The sequence below is a fragment of the Pelobates fuscus genome, chromosome 10 (genome assembly GCF_036172605.1).
Source record: "Pelobates fuscus isolate aPelFus1 chromosome 10, aPelFus1.pri, whole genome shotgun sequence".
NCBI lineage: Eukaryota > Metazoa > Chordata > Amphibia > Anura > Pelobatidae > Pelobates > Pelobates fuscus.
In genome coordinates, this window is record NC_086326.1 from 106,996,045 (window position 1) to 107,018,074 (window position 22,030).

The 22,030-nt window shown below is 43.9% G+C and overlaps 1 protein-coding gene across 1 annotated transcript; it reads right to left on the minus strand.

Moving 5' to 3' along the window:
* Positions 1 to 14,510: 14,510 nt before the first annotated feature.
* On the minus strand, positions 14,511 to 21,738 carry LOC134574780 (serine/threonine-protein phosphatase PGAM5, mitochondrial-like). The gene is made up of 6 exons (XM_063433860.1): positions 21,599 to 21,738; positions 19,989 to 20,161; positions 17,056 to 17,190; positions 16,784 to 16,872; positions 16,562 to 16,692; positions 14,511 to 15,110 (listed from the first exon to the last, which is right to left on the minus strand). Exons 1-6 carry the CDS (start codon positions 21,736 to 21,738, stop codon positions 14,960 to 14,962), a joined length of 819 nt encoding a protein of 272 aa, XP_063289930.1. The 3' UTR covers positions 14,511 to 14,959.
* Between the last annotated feature and the right edge of the window lie 292 nt (positions 21,739 to 22,030).

Consider the following 22,030-nt stretch of genomic DNA (forward strand, 5'->3'; position numbering starts at 1 on the left):
AAAAAAAATTAAAAAAAAAAAAAAAAAAGTAGACAATCAAATACAAACATAAATAAAATTATCAGAGGGCTTGAGATCCTATTGACACCTAAAGCAATAGGCAGTGGCGTACCTAGATCATTTGGCACCCGGGATGGACCCTGTATTTTGGCAGCCTGTAAATGTCAATATTTATTGCACAAATCTGTAAACTGTACATTAGAAAGAGTCCACATTAGGCTCCATTAGAGACTACAATGGAGTCTCATGGGCCCTGTAGAGGGGTCTTTCTAACATTCGAGCCTTAATGATGTTTTTTGTTGTTGGAGATGTGGTTCTCCTGAGGCTGATGAAAAGCATATCTGGTGGGAATGCCTACCATGAAAAAACGGCTGAGATGTAACCCTCTCAAACACTAACAAGATCCTTGGATTCAATCAATTATGGACAGCTGAGATGGTCCTGTTACACTTAAATTTACCACCCCTACCAAAAAAATTAATAAATGGTTCTTGATCCACGCACTTATGGCATTTAAAACCTCTATAGGCAAAAACTGGAAACCAGCTAGGGTTGAGTCATGGCAACATATAACAGAGGCAATTAAAATCAAAGTAAAATGGGAAGTTGTATTGCCACAATATTCGGTGTAAACCCAATGAAATGTCAATTGTGGGATAAGTGGGTGGAGACAATTGTAACGGATCGCCTGGCACCCCGACTGGGTACCTCCGCTAAAGGATGCTCCTAGCGCTCCTGAGGACTTCAAGCACTGCAGCAGACACCACAACCACCGAATCTGAGAAGCATAGGAATCCTCTCCAGCATATGAATGCTGTATACAGCCGAATAGGAAAAACCATGCGAATAGGTTTACACTCCTAGCAGTCAAACTGGAACAGCATACAATAAATACTCCCCCAATAATGAGACGACACTTCACTTTGAGGGTTAAACAGGAACTGAGGCTGGCAATCCCAGCCTGATTTTTATTACAGTCAGGTACAAACAGAACACACCCAGGGGGAGGTATAAAACAACCAATAACATAATAGTACAGCCCACAGTTTCCCTCCCCTCTGCTTGGGAGATAATTGAGTTTCCTACTATATCTACTCAATTATCTCCAAGCTAAAACTTACACATTTTTATACATTTTTATAACTTTATGATTTTACATAGTACATGAATAAAACTTACATTTTTATAATCAATCCATTCAGGGGAACAACATATTCAAAATTGGCATGAATCAGACCAGGGGTTCAAAAGTTAGTAAAAGTATCTTTTGCTCCCCTGACTGGCAGCATATCAATCTGGCTCAAACAGGTTTTACAGAGGCCTCTATCCTGGAGACAAAGGGGAAAGTAATCCAAGTATCCAGGGCTAGAGGCAGACTCCATTGAGCACATGGTTGCAAAAAGACATAAAACACTTTAAAATACATAAAGTCCCCTTTTACACATAACACACAGACATTTCACATATCCCCAGATAGCTGGGATCTGAGCGCACAAAACTACCGAATAGCGCGCAGATCCTATTCACACGGTTCAATTGCCATGGAGCCGAAGTCTTTAACTACACGAATGGGCTCCATGGCATAGCTATCTGGGTTAACACATTCACATAAAATCTGGTCCATAGTACAAAGGCAAGAGGCGGGCAAGCAGCCCCCTCCAAGGACACGTTTCGAGGTCGGTTTCGCTACACTAATAGACTCTACACTATGAATATTTATAATTAGGACCATAATATTTTTTATTTTTTGTATTTTTTTTTGTTTTACCTTCAATTGATTATTGTTGTACTCCACCTGTAGCTCCTTGAATAGCTCATGCACTGATTCCCGAGAATATATGTTCTGCCAGCATTTGTTTGTATTATATTTATCATATATGTATATACCTTATACTTATTGATCACATATATGTCATACTTATAAATGTGTAAGTATATGGTCTATATTTTAATATATATTTTAATAGTTGTTAAATTTATAACTGGATTAAGTTCTGAATAGAGAGGGTAGATCACAAAAGTGAGGAAGGGTGGAAAGAGGATCAGCCAAATTAAGCAGGATACTATTGGAGTATGCCAACACCATGTATTGATAACCCTGGTGCCATATTAATGGGACTTATTAATGTGAAGGAGGGAGGGGCTCTAGACATGTGAACAACGATGGAGAAAGGGGGCAAGATTACCTCATCCCATTATATATAGGAAAGGTGTTGGAACTAGATCTTTGGATAAACAATTGAGCTCTAGGATTTCATTGGGAAGGCCCAGTATTCAAAAAGGCCATAAGGAAATACTAGAGAGGGTGTTCAAGTCTCTGCCACACACCACCTGAGGTCCACGTGATCTGGCTGGATAATATGTGTATCAAATATGGATTTATGTAGTTGTCCAAAATCACACCAACACATTATTTGATATGAAACTGTACAGTTGACCTACTGGTCACTGTCGCTGAATTCTAAAAAAAAAGTTGTTAGAGACTCTCAGATTTGTTTGGAGTTTCTAACAGTTTTAGAAGTTTTTGGAGCAAAGGAACATCTTCAACACAAAAAAGAAAAAGGTGCATCAGGCATTTGAGTAAAAATTACAATATCCACATGACCAGAACAGGAGATAGTATTAATCTCTGTCTGATTAAGCACGGGTACATTTTCTGATAAGTCAGAAAAAAAGGTCGGTACTTGAATAAGTACCATAAGGGGCAGAATAGAAAGTGCATTCAGTAATTCTAGGGGTTGGCCCTCTAAGCGCCAATTAAATAAAAAGAAAGCATACATTTATGTAACAATTTATCTTGACCCCCCAAATAAGCTGGGAACGTGGAATCCCTATTTAGAGCTTCTGTTGGCCAGAGGACAGGCACAGTATTACAGTCTCCCACCATGGCACATATATACCACCTTATTGAGGTGATAGATTTGATCAACCTTCACATTAGATACTGCAGAGGACAAGTTTCTAAGGTGTACTGTAACTCTTTTTATTTTCTGAAGGAAGCCTGATGAGCATTTTATGTATAAGATTGGTATGGAGGATCTGAGTTTTCTGGAGAAAACCAACATCTGTACAAATGCTAGACACCGAATTTCCGAAGTGTCGAAGTGCCGAAGTGTCAAAGTGCCGAAGTACAGTATTGCCTAAGTACTAATATACTTACACAGTGAAGAAAAATGTTACATTGTAAAGAATTTTAAATAAAAAGTATACAAACATAGCCAGGATTCAGCTGTAAGCATTTGCAACACTTACAACAATCAAGTAACATACATTCATATAAAATGTAAGTTACTTAGCCAGTCAATGTAATGACAGGAATGAATAAGTAGATAACTCCCTAATTCTCACGGTATTAGGGAGCTATCTACTAAAAGGCTGAAAGACCTGAATTGGTCTTTCAGCCAAATTTACTAATACTAAGTAAAGATTACTTAGTATTAGTAAATCATGCCCCTACTCGCTATACCGAGAGTAGGGGCATACCTAAGGTCCTCCCCCCTGGCCCCCACCCCTGAGCGGCGGGTGGGGGCCCTAAATACTAATAAAGGGGGGGGACCTAATGTCCTCCCCCCTGGCCCCCACCCCTGAACGGCGGGTGGGGGCCCTAAATACCAATAGGGGGGGACCTATTGTCCTCCCCCACGGCCCCCACCCCTGAGCGGCGGGTAGGGGCCCTAAAATAAGTCCCCCCCAGGTGACTAGGGGTCCCCAAACCCCTAGTCACCCTGCCCCCCCAAAAAAATTATCCCCCTACCTACCCCCCTCACCCTAAAAATAATTAGGGGGGGACCTTTAACTAAGAACCTGTAAAAAAATAAAATAACTTACCGTTCGATGTTTTCTTTATTCTAAAATCTTCTTTTTTCAGCCCCAAAAAAGGGCAAATAAAAAACCATAATAACCGACGCAATAAAAAAAAAAAAAAAAAACGAGCGCAGAAAATATAATCCTTCTTCACCCATGGAGGGCTCTGCACAGACTGAGCTCTGCAGGGCGGGGGAAGGCTTATAAAGCCTTGCCCCGTCCTGCAGTTAGGCTCAGAGCACTCTGATTGGTGGGTTTAAGCCATCCAATCAGAGTGCTCTGACAGGTAAATGAAGAGACTGACAGGTAAGTCTCTACATTTACCTGTCACAGCACTGATTGGTTGGTTTGAAATCCACCAATCAGAGTGCTCTGTGTCATTTTACACAGCGTGGGAAAGTTCTTTGGAATTTTCCCACGCTGTGTAATTTGACTTATAACTCTCTGATTGGTTACTTAATCCACCAATCAGAGAGTTATGAGTCAAATTACACAGCGTGGAAAAATTCCAAAGAAAAGCCTTCCCCCGCCCTGCAGAGCTCAGTCTGCGCGGAGCCCTCCATGGGTGAAGAAGGATTTTTTTAAAAAAAAATTTTTATTGCGTCGGTTATTATGGTTTTTTATTTGGCTTTTTTGGGGGCTGAAAAAAGAAGATTTTAGAAGAAAGAAAACATCGAATGGTAAGTTTTTTTTACAGGTTCTTAGTTAAATGTCCCCCCCTCATTATTTTTAGGGTGAGGGGGGTAGGTAGGGGGATATTTTTTTTGGGGGGAGGGGATGACTAGGGGTTTGGGGACCCCTAGACACCTGGGGGGAGGCACATTTTTTTTAGGGCCCCCACCCGCCGCTCAGGGGTGGGGGCCGGGGGGGAGGACAATAGGTCCCCCCCTATTGGTATTTAGGGCCCCCACCCGCCGCTCAGGGGTGGGGGCCAGGGGGGAGGACATTGGGTCCCCCCCCTTTATTAGTATTTAGGGCCCCCACCTACCGCTCAGGGGTGGGGGTCAGGGAGGAGGACATTAGGTCCCCCCCCTTATTAGTATTTAGGGCCCCCACCCTCCGCTCAGGGGTGGGGCAGGGGGGGAGGATATTAGGTCCCCCCTTATTAGTATTTAGGGCCCCCACCTGCCGCTCAGGGGTGGGGGCCAGGGGGGAGGACATTCGGTCCCCCCCTTATACCAATTTAGGGCCCCCACCCTCCGCTCAGGGGTGTGGACCAGGGGGGAGGACATTAGGTCCCCCCCTTATTAGTATTTAGGGCCCCCACCCACCGCTCAGGGGTGGGGGCCAGGGGAGAGGACAATAGGTCCCCCCTCCATCGTTTTACTTAACCCCTTAAGGTCCAAACTTCTGGAATAAAATGGAATCATGACATGTCACACATGTCATGTGTCCTTAAGGGGTTAAGGGCCCCACCCGCCGGGGGGGGGGGCTATTTTTTTTTTTTAAACAGTGTTTACTAGACATGCCCCTACTCGCGGTATAGCGAGTAGGGGCAAAATTTACTAATACTAAGTCATTTTTACTTAGTATTAGTAAATTTGTCTGAAAGACCAATTTAGGTCTTTCAGCCTTTTGGTAGATAACACCCTAATACCGTGGGAATTAGGGAATTATCTACTAAGCGGCTGCAATAGAAGTGCCTAAGTCCCGAAGTTCCGAAATGCCGAAGTTCTGAAATTCCGAAGTGCTGAAGTTGCCGAATTTCCGAAGTGTTGAAGTTCCGAATTGCCGAAGTCCCAAATTGCGAAAATTCTGAATTTCGGAATGCCGAGCCGAGCCGAACCGAAAAAATGTTTAAGTTCGCTTAAGTTCCTGCAACAAACAGTGTGAATGTCTTGTTTCCTTTTTGGCAATTTAAGCCTTTCAGTTTGAAAAAAAATATACAATTTTAAATTGCATCAAGGAGAATAAGTAGAGATCTGTATACCAAGGGGTGAGGAATCCAGTAAATAGAGAGGACTCATATAGGGCTAAGGACCTCTTGGGTTGTGGGATAAAAAACTAACCCCAAAAGAAAGTATGTACACAACTGAGAAATAAAGTATGGGCTCACACATTACCAGGTTAAAAAGGAGAGGTGTGTTTTGACTAGCAAGCTGGATGGACGCTTGAAATGAATGCTTCATCTATGGAGAATGACTAGAGATTCTTGGCACTTTCTTACTGCATGGTATGTCATAAAATAGTGGCTCCCTTAGTACACTACTCAATCTAGTGAAGCCGAAAGATCACATTTTAATGGATTTTTCCTTAGGATTACTTTTGTACAGCCGACAGGCAAAGCAGATGGAGTTCTGACCAGAGCATTGTTTTGGAGCACAACTTTTCCAGGAAGTGAGAATGAGTTTCTCCTTGTCTGTTCAAATTTGCAAAAGCTCTTACCTGTATGTGCTAGATCGTGTAGGACCCAATTCTTCTTAATTTAGGCATTCCGAGGCGGTTCTTATGTCTTTTAGGATTTGTTCTGAGGCTGCTAAGAGGAGCCAGTCGTCTAAACACTCACAGGGCTGAGGAAAGACCAAATGGAACTAACCTGGATTGATAATGTTGAAATTCTTTCCACCTAATGCAAAATCTTAGGATTTTTTTTTTATTTCTATTGCAATAGGGATATTCCGATAGGCATTTTTGAGGTTAAAAGAGACTTTCTTGAATTGTGTGTGTTGCTGAGAGTTTAGTCTGCAAACAGGTTTTTTTCCTTAAAAAATAAATAAAAAATCATTCACTGCTTTTTTTTTTTTTTTTTTTTTTTATTCTTTATTTTGGTGTGCATAGAGAGTACATACACACAGGCATTGCCACAACAGCAGATACCTGCGATTCTAGGTTAATAGACATAGATTTATGTCTATTATGACTGCACAATTTTTATATATATTAGTCATGCTTGGCTCATAGTTAAACGTTGATAGTGAAATGTCGATTATGTCAGTAAGCTGGCAACATAAATCAGATAACTGGCATATAAACTGACATCAAGGGTAAGTATTTGAAACTATAGTATACACATACATGCTCAGTTTGTAGGTTATGCAAAAATAACTTCAGGTGTCAAAATGGCAGAACATGGTAACCGACTCTAAACAGTGACATTGCATATTAGGGCGCATTTACTAAAGCGTGTGACTACGTCTCCTGGGCTCTCTAGCTTACAATTATACTGCCTAGTTCTAAGGTGGTGCAGATTTAACATTACGGTACTTCTCCCTGGGAAGAAACAAAAGTAACCGCAACATGTGAGGTAAGAGTTATGAGTGGCATACATTTGCATCTATGCAGGAGGGATTCAGGAGACCTTATTAAGATACTAAAAGAGAGGGAAACATAATTAAAAGGAAAAAAACAAAAAGCAGTAATAAAGCTATAAGTCCAGGCAGGGCAGGCCAGAGTTCAAGAGGAACAAGTCGTGGAAAGCAAATACCGGGTAGTCTTAGTTCGTAGCGTTGCACCTTTATGGGCGATAACCCCATGTACCATGTGGTATCCTTGTCCCCTCGCTTGTTGTAGCTCGGAGTGGTAAATTAGGGGAGCATGGGTGCGGTGTGGTTGTGTCCTAGTTCACCCGATGCCAGCCGTGGGTAGGGCTCTGATCCGCCTTGCACCTGTTTTCATCGGATCGATGGGGTGTCGTGGAAGGCAGTGGAACCTGGCAGGTTTGCTGGTATGAAGCTGTGTCGTTTTCCGACTGGCCTTGCAGGTCTTCCTCAGGTGTGGGATTACAGGATCCTTTCCAGAGGTGGTGTGACCAGGTCTCCTGGGTGTTTGGCGCTGCTTTTGGTGAGTAATCTTCTGCTTTTGCGGTCTATGCGGCGGGTGAGTTCCCTGCCTGGGGGTATGGTGGATGGCAGATTGCGTTGCCAGGGTGAGTGTCCCGCCCGTGGGAAGTTTTCCCGCCAACCCCAGTGGGCCTCTCTGCATACCTCCTGTGTGGTGGGTGATTGTGTTTCTTGCCTGCAGCTTGTCCCAGAAGGTTTGAAAGATTGCCTCCAGCCTGGAGTCAAAGTAGTCGAGATTTGTCCCATGCATTTGGCTGGGGTTGTGAGATGTCTGTATAGGGGCCTCCGCCATCTTGTGTGGTCTGAGCTCCGCCACGTGTCTGCTTTGCGTGGTATGCAGTGGCGGTCGGGAGGGAGCTGGGCTTCCAGGGCGGACCGGGATAACCCCCACCGGTCCAAAGGGGGGGGGATAGGAGACCCTCAGCGTCGATTGTTGGGTCTGGCCCTGGGGAGAGCGGCCGCCTCCCCCCAGCTCCATCGCCATTAGGCCGCACGCGGCGTGCCGGCTACCCGGTTCCGACGGGCATCTGTGAGGCATCATCTTGTTCAGCGGTGCTCCCTCAGTGTGGGTAGAGCACCCTGGTTGTGCTGTGAGGTCAGTAGCTGTCGATTTTGCCTCGAATTCCGCCCGCTCGGCAGGAGCTCGCGGCATGCACGTCTGTGCAGCTCCGAGGTCAGGCTCCGCCCCCATTCACTGCTTTTAAATCAAGGAGGAACCTGAATTGACCATCTGGCTTCTGGACTAAAAACAGGCTTTAGGGGGGCGGGGCCTGACCACCAAATGGCCGGACGCACATGCTAAATGCTCCGGTGGCAGCGAACACCCTAACAGCCCTAACGACAACCTAATGAGTCAGAAACAGCTATCCAGACAGAGGGTACTAACCTGCAACCAAAGCGGCACTCACCGGTGCTCGAATCTTGAAGCTGCATCCGCAAAAACCGGGGCCTAGCAGTGCGGCCTAATACGCAACGAGACAAATGGAGTGACCGCGGGAGAGACGGCCGCTCTCCTGGGACCACACCAAGCTACAATCACGGCATGAGTCCCCATTCCCCTCCCTATGGACCGGCGGGGGTCATCCTGGTCCCCATCAAACCAGGGCAACAGACACCGAAGGCCCCGGCTATACCTTGCAGCCTGAACGACATGGCCAGTGGGCCACACAAGATGGCGTCCGCGGATCAATGGCGGGAGCCCGCGCCAACCCAACAAGGCAGCCAAAGCACTCACCTAGAGGAGCAGTACACCGAGCGACTGGACAGGATCTTCCAAATGTTCTGGGAGCAACGCTGCAGGCAGGAGCAGCCTGACCCGATGGGTACAATGAGGAGGGACGAGGTGCGGAGCGGGGAGAGACCTCCAATGGTTAATTCCCACAGAGCTGTCCAAACCACACACCTTCCTGGGCCGAAGGCCCCCCGGAGAAAACCTCCACGGCACCAGCCACACCGCCGGAAGCCCGACCGTCGCAGGCGACGGAAAAACACCGAGCTCTCCGTGGCGCCCAACAGAGGGTAGACACGGCCTCAATTACGAGACATCGTGTCTGTGGCCCGCAGGTGCTGGCCTTCATACCGGCCTGGGGCTGGAGTGCTCCCTCCTTATACCAACGACCTACCGAACACCTGCCGACTCGACCAGCTCGTGATGCCAGCCTCCCCAGTAGGGGCATCGGCTGATAGATGGCCTGCCGGCCCGCGGCCCCACTTCACGCCGCCCACAGCCAAGAACACTCTGGGGCACAGCCTGGACTGTCCGTGCGGATACAATTAATTGGGCTCCCACCGAGCAACCATGTTTACTCTGTGGTCCTCCTGCTCAGAGCGCACGGGACTGGCTTTGGAGGGTTGGTGGGTAACCAAGCCTGTACCTCAACATTTATTATTTTATTGTTTATTAGTATTTTCTTTAATTTTAGTCTGCAAGGAACTTAAACAGCACAATGTTTCACTCGTTATTTACACTATGCAAACATTATCTTGTCAACCTATAATAATGTTCAGTATAACTCGATTATTACATATTCAAACAATAGCTGTGCATAACTGTAGTATCACACGCACTCAAGCATGATGTTTTGATCTCCAGACACCACAGTTATACTCTACTCTACTGTATCATACTCTACGCTACTATGCTACTCTTTAGTATGGCACACTACACACGAGCCACACTCCAGTAACCTTAAGAGCGACCAGCTCTATTCTATGCATAGTCAGCCCAACAAGCTAACATCTACACGAATGATAGACCCATGTAGTATATCAAAAAGGTAGGCTGATAAGCTACGGTACTGCCACACTTATATAAAACGAGCATTGCTTTTCATGTTACATAAATGTTATAACCCACATGTTGACTCACAAATATAAAAGGAGGCAGACACTCACAGGAGAGGTTGCATTATGTTAGCATGACTCCAATCTGTATGAAAAATGTGCATCCCCTTCATTCTATTCTGTATCCCATTTAACATATGCCTCAATAAAAGAAAGATTGACAAAAAAAAACAGGCTTTAATAAGTTCATGAAAGTCTTTCTTTAAGATAGCTCTATTAAGTTTTCTTTCAAAGTGTCTGGTCTTCTGTAAAAAGATCTGAAGCAGTTCGGGTTGGCTGGACTGCGGAACAAAGGAATGTTCTTAGAGGAAGTTCTGTTTGCTATTTGTAAAGGACCCAGTTGCCTGTAGTGGCATTTTACCCACTGGGAAGTAAAAGTCAGATGTCTTCATCCTATAGGTCTAGCGCCATAATCTACAATCTTTTGTCTTTTCAGAGAATTTTCCTTCAGAGATTTCTTTTAGTCAGATATTTATTTTATTCCAATGGAATTTCGCCAGAAACATTGGACCTTTACTACCAATGTTTCTGCAATCAGGGATTTGCTTTATATTGCTGTAGCAGAGAGTTTGCATATCTGCCCTTTTCCTGGCTAATCATGGCAGCATCACTTATGGGTAGCTCCTCCCTTAGCAGTCACAGGACAGGAATTAATTAGATTAATTAGACTGATAGGTATAAAGAGTCCCTCCTCCCCTTACACCGCACTCCTCTTGGAAGACTAAGCGCTTCAAGGATCGGTCTTTTTGGGACAGCAGAAGCTATAAACCAGGAAGAGAGTATTCCAGAAATTTTTCTTGGAAAACCTTCTCACATTCTTTGACCAATAAGGCTTCCAGAGGAAGAGGAGCTAGAACCTCTGGGAAGAACTGCCCATTCGGGGACTGTGGGAGGAAGACTGAAGTTCTTTTACCCGCTGTGGGACGCAAATATTATGGACGTGTGGGGCAATTCCATCATAAGAGAGGGTTACAGGATAAAATTTGCCTCTTACCCAAAATCTGCTTTCTTCAAGAAATCAAAGGTGTCGGCAGGCATCAAATGAAGGGCCATGAGGGCCTGCATTTCTACTCTTCTGGAACAAAAAGTTATAGAAGAAGTTCCAAAACAGGAAAGGTTCCAAGGGGTTTACTCCACAGTGTTCTTGGCTCCAAAACCCCAGGGAAAGTGGCGTCTCATCCTGAACTTGAAAGGAGTTAACTCCATGCTCGACGTAAGAACATTCAAGATGGAATCTTTACAGACCATCTTAAAAAGCATCAAAAGAGGGGATTGGATGACATCTATAGACTTGAGGAACGCCTACTACCAAATCTCTACAAACCATGATCATATGCGGTTCTCAAAAGTTCTTGTCACCTTGATTGCCTTCATAAGAGTGAGAAGTATCGCAATCTTCCATTACTTGGACAATATCCTTATCATAGGTCTATCTCAAAGGATAGTGGCTCATCATACTTGGGTTACGATGAACATTCTTTGAGACCACGGTTGGCTTCAGAACATAGAGAAAAGTGTCCTAATTCCTTCACAAAAAGATCATATTCCTCGGAGCAGTAATAAACACTATCTCCGCCCATGTGTTCCTGTTTCCAGAGAGGGCTGTGAGGATCTGAGACAAAATAATAAAACTACAAGTTTTTGAGACTGGCTCAGCCAGAGAAGTCATGAGCCTCCTTGTTTCTTTGACTTCAACGATTGGGCTGGTAAAATGGGCCCAATGGAAGTTTCACACTGTTCAGAATTGCTTCCTTCTTCAATTCGACAAAGTAGAAACAGATTGGGAGCAAAGAATAGCTCTGCCCCGGCCAATAAGAAAAGGGTTGGACTGGTGGATGGGTAGGAAGAATTTGGCAAAAGGCTTCCCGTTGGAGGAACCTCCTTGGAACATTATTACAACAGATGCCAGTTTCTCTGGATGGGGTGCCCACTTCAATTCCACATGGACACAAGGGAAGTGGACCCGAGAAGAGAGTCGCCTACACTCAAATCTAAGAGAAATAAGAGCTATTTCCAAAGCCGTCTTGGTATTCCTCCCGATGATTGAAAAAATCTTGGGTACTAGTCAAATGGACAACCAAGCAGTTGCTTCGTATGTGAACAACCAAGGAGGCACAAGAAGCAGCTTGCTCTTGAAGGAACTAGCTCCCTTGATGAAGGTGGCCATGAAAAATCTCCAAGGTCTGAAGGTTTCTTCCTAAGGTGATCTCTCAGTTTCATCTCTCTCAAGAAGTGGTCCTTCCATCATTCTACCCCAATCCTACTTCTCAAGAGGAAGTTAGGTGGCAACGTTTGGATGTCATGAACTGAACCTAGTTCATTCTGAATCAAAGAAAGATTTACTAACTCTTCATTTTACCTTCAGGAGTTAGGAAAGGTGAGGCAGCCTCTTTATCTACATTGAAACGATTTTGCTAATGATCAGGAAAGCGTCTCTCTCTAAAGGTCAATCTCCTCCAATGAAGATAAGAACACATTCTACCAGAGCATTGTCAACTTCATGGGCTAATATATAGTAATGTGACAGCATATCACATTACTATATAGCTTCACACAAGAAAACCAGATACAGGACTACAGAGAACACCAAGTTAATTTAACTTTAAATATTATGGATTGATACAAAGTTCCATTGTAAGGAAAGGCGAACAAGGGTTCAGTGGTGTCAAAATTCTAATTTTATGGAGAAAAAGGAGACATCTAAAAGAAAGTCTCTGAAGTCTGACAGGTCTTTGACGGATAGGCATAAAGATAGCCAAAAATGACATCAATTGCATCACGAAATTCAGTTAACCCCTTACACAAAGGAGAATTGGAACTCCTGACAAATTTCTGGTGGTGTTATGCCATTTACTGACCAAACTCTTGATAGCGTGTAGGGAAGACACACCCACCTTACTCTATTGGGAAGATAAACCAGAGGTTCCCAACCCTTAAGTACCCCCTACCAGTCCAGGATTTAGGGATTACCCTGTTGTGTCTAAAGTGTTTTTTTTTCCCCCTTTTTCTAAAAAAAAAAAAAAAAAAAAAAAAAAAACCACCACAGGGTAATCCCTAAATCCTGGACTGGTAGGGGGTAGTTGAGGACTGGGTTGGGAACCACTGCCGTAAAGGAAGATTCTCCTTTAAAAATGAAGGACAAAAAAAAGCAGAGATCTTAGATCTAACATCTGGAGCAGGAATGAGGACACCTAACGTTCACACTTCCCAAAAAATAAATTAAAACTTGTCTCTCCAACTGAAAACTTTATTTCCCCACAATTCTCATTTATACCTGCATTCACAATTCCTAGGATATATCTCCAAGTCTAAAAGAAATTCTACACAAAGAAGCTGGTTTTATTTAATTTGAATTAATTTTACTAAAAACTTCTGGATAAAAAGGCTGTCACATTTTAACTATTATGAAATCTGATTTAGTGATATCTAGTTATATAAATTCCTTACTGCAGGAGGAATTTTTACTTTTAATTTGTGTTAAAAATAAATAAAAAAAACCCTACCTGAAATTAGGGATATAGTCTAATTAGGAAAGTTAAAAATCCAGTTAGAATTATTCTTATTGGATGAGAACGAATGGTTAACTGGTCTGAGAATTATTGTATTTGTCGTTGCAATATAATTAAAAAAATTAAAATAAAAGTTTTGTGAGAATTGTAGCCAAAGTTTATTGCTTTACGCTGTGCTGATGCGAAGAGTCCTGTATTAAGAAATGTTTAGCAAGCTGATTTCAAGAGTGTCCGGTCGTAAAACTGTTTGCATATGTTACTATTGAACTATCTGAAAACTGCTGTATTGTATATTTGTTATATCTAAATATTCACCGATTGTCATGCATGTTACATTGTCACAATAAACTAAATTTTTATAGTTGGTTTGTAATGTGTGAAATACAAATCCTCTAATAAAGTGTACTCCAGGGTCTATAAGCGTTAAAATAGTGAGTAGCTCTTAGCATTAAATTAAGGGGAACAGTGCCACTATATCAATTCGATAATGTTTATGATGTTAAGATCATCACCATGTAAATATCCTCACATTGTCTAGTGGAAGGCAAGCTGGATCCCTGGTGGTTTAGTATTGTGTTCGGCACCAATATCAGATGCAGACCACTTTAACAGCTCCCAGTGCTCCATCAATGACCAAGAGCACTAGGGAGCTCTTAAGTAGCTGAAAGAGGTGCAGACCACAAATGCTCCCTCAATGAAGTGAGGGGGCTCAGCCAGTTGATGTACTCCTGGTTCAAGAAGTCAGGGAGAAAGAGTTCCAGGGCCAAACAGGACCCCACCAGCCCATGTCCAAACCCTAGGTGGAAGTCTTAAGGTTAATACAGTTCTGGTGGGAAGAGTAGCCGCAGTGGTCACACAAGGTATCTGCCAAACACAAACAAGATCAGATACTCCCTTTGAGTGGCAAGTCCACACGACCCACATACAATGAAGGATGAACTTTTAGTTAAAGTTCTGAACATATGGAGCTCTCAAAACATCTAGTACTTATGAGAAGTGTGAAGCCAGAAGCCACCAATACAATAATGAAAATAAGTAGGAAGTCATTTTATTTGCTTTTAATTAAGTAGTCCTGTCAACATGCATACAAATGGGTTGTTACATTGTTTTATTATAACTGCCCCTTATATTTAAGATACAGTATTTACACTAACCAAGCCAGGTAACTTCTTTCAACTGTACTTTGTTTTGCAAGAAGCCATTTGGACTAGGCAGACAAGCTATAGCTACAGGGTCTGCAATGTCGTACAGGTGAGTAATAGGAGGTGCCAAGCTTGAGTTGTAAAGCCATTTGGTGAACACAAGGCATTGTAACTCAGAACATGGTGCTGCATATTCAGAAACCAGAACCTTTATCTTAGTGCAAAAAAAATTATACTATCAATTGGTCCACCCATGCTGTGTGCAATATATGCATTGAAAGACTGCTTCAACTGGAGAGTGTCTATTAGACAGAAAGGTAAGGGAGTCATGGTAACTTGTGTGTCCAACACAGAGGTCTCTAGGAGTACATCCAGCTCAGAGCTAAGCTCCCGTGAGTTTCCCCGGGGGCATAAAGCCAGCATCACCAAGCATCTTCAGTGACACATCACCATCAGGTTTTATCACCAGCTTTGTAATACTACCATGATAGAGAGACAGTCGGAGCCAAGCTTCCGGTGGGAGTTGTAGTGCCCTGTAGATGAAGATATACATTTTGTCAGTACATGGAAGGCATAAGACAAGTTTGTACAATATAGGTCTTGAGAGGTTATTTTTAATGCTATAAAGCAGGATTCTCCAAACTCTGGCCCTCCAGATGTTGCTCAACTACAACCAGGGCTGGGCAAACTGCAAGGTGTGTGGTTTCTGCTCCCCAGCTTAATGAGACTGCGGACGGAATATGACGTCATATTCCAGCCGCGGAATCGTTAAGTAGGGCGGGGGGAGCAGAGAAAGCACAGCTCCCCCAGTGACCACCATCACAGCTGGCTGTCTGCCCTGCACAACCCCCGGTCGTCCACAGGTAGTAGTAAAGTGTATCTGTCAATAGTGTTTTTTTTATTCACTTTTCCCCACGCCGTGCTGGTCTACCCTTCACTGGCCCTGCCTCTATGGCCGAGATCATCAAGCTTGATGATCTCAGCCAATCCAATGCTTTGCCATAGGATTAGCTGCAAAAAGCTACACCAATCATCATCTCCTCATAGAGATGCATTGAATCAATGTATCTCTATGGGGAATGTTCAGTGCCTCCAGAGCGTAGAGGCCCTTAATGTAGAAACACAGGAAGCACCTCTAGTGACCGTGTGAGTGACTCACTTTGAAGCAATGCAAACACTGCCTTTTCTCTGAAAGGTCAGTTTTTACATTAAAAAGCCTGCAAGGACAGGCTAGACACCAGTACCACTACAATAAGCTGTGCGCGCTTGCTAGTGAGTGAGCTTGCTTGTGTGTGCGCGCCTTCTAGTGAAGGAGCTTGTGTTTTTAGGTCAATGAGATAATTTATATCAATGAGCTTGTCTTTCTGCATGCGAGTATGCTTACTGTATAATGAAACAGTTACTCTGAAAGGACCAATATTTTATATTAGAAAATAATCTCTCGATATAACCTTACATGGCGCAATGATTTATGGAGCTGGCATAAAATGTTTTCCAGGGCAGCTTGGTATCCCCAATCCGGCCCTGACTACAACTCTTATGATTCTATGAATTAAATGGTCTGAGAATCATGGGAGTTGTAGTTCAGCAACATCTGGAGGGCTGGCGTTTACGGAAGCCTGCTGTAAAGGCTGTCAGATTAGTACATGCCATCCAATTACCACAAGATTTGATAACATTTGGATGAAAACCTGTTTAATAAGCAGCACAGTTCATTATAGTAAAAATGGCACACAATTTTACAATACTGGATTCTCATTTCAATTTTGTATAGGTTTTCTGGGTTTAGTGTACTCCATTTACTTTGTAAATAAAGGGTGTTTAACCCCTTAAGGACACATGACGTGTGAGATTCCCTTTTATTCCAGAAGTTTGGTCCTTAAGGGGTTAAAGAAAAACTAAAAATGCAGGTTAGGAATAGAGGGCCTGGAAGATACCTGTGGTGACCACAGATGATTTAGAATGATGAGTGGAAGCAGTTTACCTGCATACAAAGTAGCGGATCACATTATCATGGCAGACTATTATTTCATAACTGTCTTTTGTTTGTTCTGGATCTGCACGGTGGATGTACTTCCTGAATGCAGCCTCAATGCGTGGGCCATCTTTAAAATACTAAGATGGAAAAACGACCAGGTTTAAAAGCAGAAACAAAATGCACACCAGAAACACTTTAAAAATAGAGTCACCAATAGATATAGCTTACAGAAAGATCTGGTATCCACTTGGATTCCGCAGGAACTGGTCGGATTGGAGGTCCTTCATGAAGCAGACTAGAGCTGCACATTTTAATATCTACAAGAAGATTAAAGAAAGCCAAACCACCAAAACAGCTCAATAACGGTTATTCTGCAACTTTTCAAAATATGCATAGGCAGCAAGAATTGGGATTTCAGAGGTCTACATGCAGCAGCCTAATCCCACATGTGCAATAGAGGGTCCAGTAAAACCTTTTCTTCCCCTGTACACGTGGCTCACCTGGTAAATTCTTACTGATGATATCAGCAGTTTCTGTGGATCTGGTCAATGACGAATAAATAATGCAGCTAAAGTTATTCCCTTCACTTGCAAGAAGTGCCAGACGCTGTCCTGTTAGGCTGGCCTGTTCACGTCCTGTAGAAAGAAAGACAGCATGTAGCTTGTTAAAGGAACTAGCAATTACCATAACCACTACAGCTGTTTGGTGCCTAGAATGCCCCACCCCCTCCATTTAAGGAGTCAAACATAAGATTTTAACGTTTAAAATGCTTTAACACTATACTAGTATATGTCCCTCCTCCCCCGAAGGCTTTCAGAATAGACCAACACCACTGATTGGGGAATCGCTAGCTGAAAGATGTACCTTTTCAATCTAGTTATATGAATGGAGTCACTGATCAGCCGAGTGCATTAGCTTGTCACTGACTGACAAGGCAAGAGTCTTCTGGTTGCCAAGCTTTGAGAAACAGCAGAAAGACCGGGAAGCAGAGCTTTGGAGTTGAAACAGACTGGGATTAAAATGTTAGAATTTTAGGGGCGGGACCTGACTGTCATGAAGGGAAGATGTGCCTGACTGAAGCTCCCTACATATTTGTGCAAACATGGATCTAAAGGCACCCTCAACCCACTATAAGCGGCAGCAAATGACCCTAAACGACTTACTGGCTATCAGCCCCCATGGTAAACTGGTAATGCGGACGACAGACAATACCCACGAGGGCATGAAGCCTGGCGTGCACTGGATAAGGGTGGCGGCCGAGCTCCCAGCCTGGAGCGGCCCGGGGACTGACTGCTACAAGCGAGTTATCCTGGTGGGGAGATCCCGGTCCATCCCTGGGAGTCCTCCCAGACAGGGCAGCAACGAAGGGGGAAGTCAAGCGGAGGGCTGAGAGACCCGCCAAAGTTGGCGGAGACCACGCAGCCGGATGGCTGCCATGCAACTCGGCAGGGCTCACTGATCAGCCTGGAACAAATCCTCATGGACTTCTGGCTCAGAGTGGAGCTCAGGCTGCGGCAGAAGACACCAATGACACCTGCCTCAAGCTGCACACCCCGACGCCCACCCCACAGCAGCGACCAACATCCCTGAAGCAGCCCAGAAAGGCGGCGGAGAGCCAAACTACCATCACAGAACGGCAAAAAAAAAAACAAAAAAAAAAAACACCCAAACCAAGAGCTGTTACACCTAGAACACCCTCCATTCTGAGAGCAGCCATACCCCGGCTCAATGACCCACCTCAACAACTCCCATCATGCCCAGAGACCCATCGCATCAAATCGCCACCACACGGGCACCCATGGCGGGCCACTGCACAGCCCAAACGAGGCATCGGATGACTCGATAAAAACGCAGCGCACCCCTGACACGGCACACCACGACAAGTTACCGGAAATACACGTATCGTTCTGCCGACCTGTCCAGAGACGGACTTCATCCTGGGGGACCCCAGGGGACTATACAGTATTGTACCAACCTATTATATGGCACATTCCTGCAGCAGTAGCTACTGGATACTTTGACAGAACAAGCTATTAACCGCTTGAAATGTATAACGTTGTGACTGCTAAATTGACAGAAACAACCCAGTTTGTTTGCATTATGTAAGCACCATAACTATTGTTGCAACCTTACTGACATACCACTGTTGACGCATTACCGACCTAACTCATCACAAGGCTAAGTGGAGCAGTGATGAAGCCCAATAACGGTAACACTTACTCTTGAAATAGCTGACTATTGGAACACCGCAAGGACATGTCCCCTTTAATGTTATCCTGTTATAAAGTGTTAATGTTCAGCATTTAATTCTCCTTTCCCAAATTCCATGTATAAAGTTGACCTTTTGACCGACATACCCGCTGACGACCCCCACTCTACATAACTAGCGGCTCCACAACATGGGGCTAATCCAACCGCGCAGGAGCCTTACGCTCTCACAAGCGCTCCTAAGTATACCCCCCACCCGTGTCCTCCTGGGTTAGAGGATGTCAATAGCCTCACATAACCGGTATGTTAGCCCCTGGCACCGCACATACCCTACCGAAGCCATAAGCTGACCCAATCACGAGCCATGAGCTCTGGAGATAATCCACGGCTCTTACTAGCCATGCCAAAGCTCAAGTTCAGGACACATACCAAATACCGAGCTGTACACCTTGTGCGCGATGCATACCATAAGAGTACGACGCCTCACAGACCACATAGGCACATTGTGCTCACAGACATAGACGGCCTCTTAGACACACCTGCAGTGTGAGGGACTTAAGCATCACTCGCACAGCACAATCAACACACTTCACCTTGTGGCTCTAAGCGTACAGGGTGTATTACACATAAAGCCTCGTATACTCCAAAGTCAGCTGACATTGCAACACGCCTATGCTCACCCCACGCTGACATATTCCGCATAAACGAATATTAACAAAATACTGTGCAGAAATCCATCTTACCACTGTTCTTATATGAATGTCACACAAGATCTTATTGTGGTCTGATACCATGCCTGTCTCATCATTGCACAAAGAAAATAAAAAAAAATAAAAAAAAAAATAGCTGACTATTTAAGCCTGACTAGACTATAAAATGTACATATTAATGGTCATGTCCCGCATGTTTAGCAAGGCGATTACATGAGGACTGCTTTCAGGGCACCTCACGCCTGCTTGTATCATCTATATGCACTGCAAAAAAAAATATTTACATGTTAGAATTGTTAAACCCTTGAGAAGAGCAAGTGCCATTGGTATAGCACCATAACTTTATTTTGAAGATGTTATGGTGCCTGTATTGTCGTTTTAACCCTTAACACAATTTTAAGGGTTCATTATACTAAAACTATAACCCCTCAAGCTTTAAATAAATCCCCCCCCTCCACCTCCCCTCTTTATCCCAAACATGTAAATCCAGTACTATGCAAAACTGCAAGTCTTACCTGTGGCAGTCAGTCTCCTTTCAGACTCAGAATCAGCATGGTCGTACTTTCCATGTCGGATCAGGAAGATGTGCCGGACAGCAGTAGACTTGCATTCCTGCAGCTTACACTCACGCTCCTTCTCTGTACATCCTTCCAGATGTTTCAAGTTTATTAGAGACATTGGTTCACGGCTTTAGGAAAGATAAATTCACTCCATGTTCAATAAGTGGTAAAGGAAGACCCCAAATCCCAGTTCTATCCATAGAAAACAAAAACCTAGATTTGTGTTGCTGCATTTTTTCTCTTCTAAGGCCTTTGATTCCTCCCCACCCGATTCGGAGTTGTATGCTTCACTATTGCCTTCAATAATGCATCAGAAAGCTACATTTGAAGAACCTAAAGGGACACTAGGCACCTGAACAACTTTAGCTTAATGAAGCAGTTTTGGTGTATAGAACATGCCCCTGCAGCCTCACTGCCCAATCCAATGTAACCAGCGCTGATGTCCAATTTAGGAGTTAAATCCCTTTGTTTATGAACCCTAGTCACACCTCCCTGCATGTGACTTGCACAGCCTTCCATAAACACTTCCTGTAAAGAGAGCCCTATTTAGGCTCTTTATTGCAAGTTCTGTTTAATTAAGATTTTCTTATCCCCTGCTATGTTAATAGCTTGCTAGACCCTGCAAAAGCCTCCTGTATGTGATTAAAGTTCAATTTAGAGATTGAGATAATTATCTTAGGTAAATTACATCAGTTTGAAAGTGAAACCAGTTTTTTTTTTCCATGCAGGCTCTGTCAATCATAGCCAGGGGAGGTGTGGCTAGGGCTGCATAAACAGAAACAAAGTGATTTAACTCCTAAATTACAGTTATCCCTGGAACAATTAAAAGGAACTGCATGTTGTATTTGTTATGGTATCAGGAGTGCCCCGACACCAACCCATTGTAAGTAGTCAGACATTTTAGAACAGTTTGAACTACCTGGGGTCCACCAGATGCTGATCCCCGTTTCCAGCAAAGAGCTGAAAGCCTGCCCATGCAGGGTTGAGCTCAGGACCGCCAACAGAAGCTTCCAGTTTTCGATCAGAAGTAGTGAAGGCGGTAAACAGCACCCAGCAGACCACATGAAACAAGTCAAACCAGTCTTGTTTGACTGCTTACAAATTGAGGGCACCATAATCACTACAGCACATGCTAGTGGTTACAATTCTTGTGTTCCTTTACAGGGGTTCCCAACCCAGTCCTCAAGTACCCGTACTACCAGTCCAGGATTACCCTATTGCATGTAAAGTGTTTTAAAAAAAAAACAAAAAAAAAAAACCACACACCACTCTTCAGACACAACTGGGTAATCCCTAAATCCTGAACTGTTAAGGGGGTACTTGAGGACTGTTGGGAACCGCTGCTTTAATGTGAAATGGATCACAGTTTGCATCAGTCATAAACCAGGCAAACCGTCCTACGATAAAGTCTCTTCGCTCCCCACCCTGACAGTCACATCTATGATATGATCAGCTACTGGAAACCAGTCTCCAGAGGAACTCCCCAGCTAAGTAAAAGATATTTTAAAAATCCTATTAATTCCTGCTGTGTTATTCAAAGCAGGTGTCTACAGCACTATACTTACCAATCCCAGTTCCAATCCCAGCGCCCAGGGATTATGGGTGGACATAGAAAACCAGAATCATCACTCTTTCCCACAGCCACAGAAGCAAAAACTGCAAAAGCAGAGCCACCAAAAGCAATCACAGCTCTACGGAGAAACATGTTACCAAGAAATCAATCCCAGAATAATGCTAAACCCACCACTGAGCCTGGAATTTATAGGTAGCGACTAGTTCCCACTTCCCACCCAGTTGTAGGCACTGTGATGTTACTGCAATTATGTAATTGTAGGGGACACATGGTGCAGATTGTTATAGCTAATAGGGGGCAGGAGATTCAAATCAATAGGAATGTGCTCTGTGTACTGCACAAGCAGGGTAACTTGACCATGGAATGTATCAAGAAATGATCAGAAATTACTTTTCTCAGATCTCCTAGCCTGCAAGGGAAAGTG

Bases quoted from the DNA above. Each gene is read 5' to 3' on its own strand.
- LOC134574780 (XM_063433860.1), bottom strand. From the start codon at position 21,738: ATGTTTCTCCGTAGAGCTGTGATTGCTTTTGGTGGCTCTGCTTTTGCA. The intron at 17,191-19,988 runs GTAAGACTTGCA...TTCTTTCTACAG, and splicing joins AAGGAGACTGACTGCCACAG to GACGTGAACAGGCCAGCCTA. The intron at 16,873-17,055 runs GTGAGCCACGTG...ATCTTCTTGTAG, and splicing joins CATCAGTAAGAATTTACCAG to ATATTAAAATGTGCAGCTCT.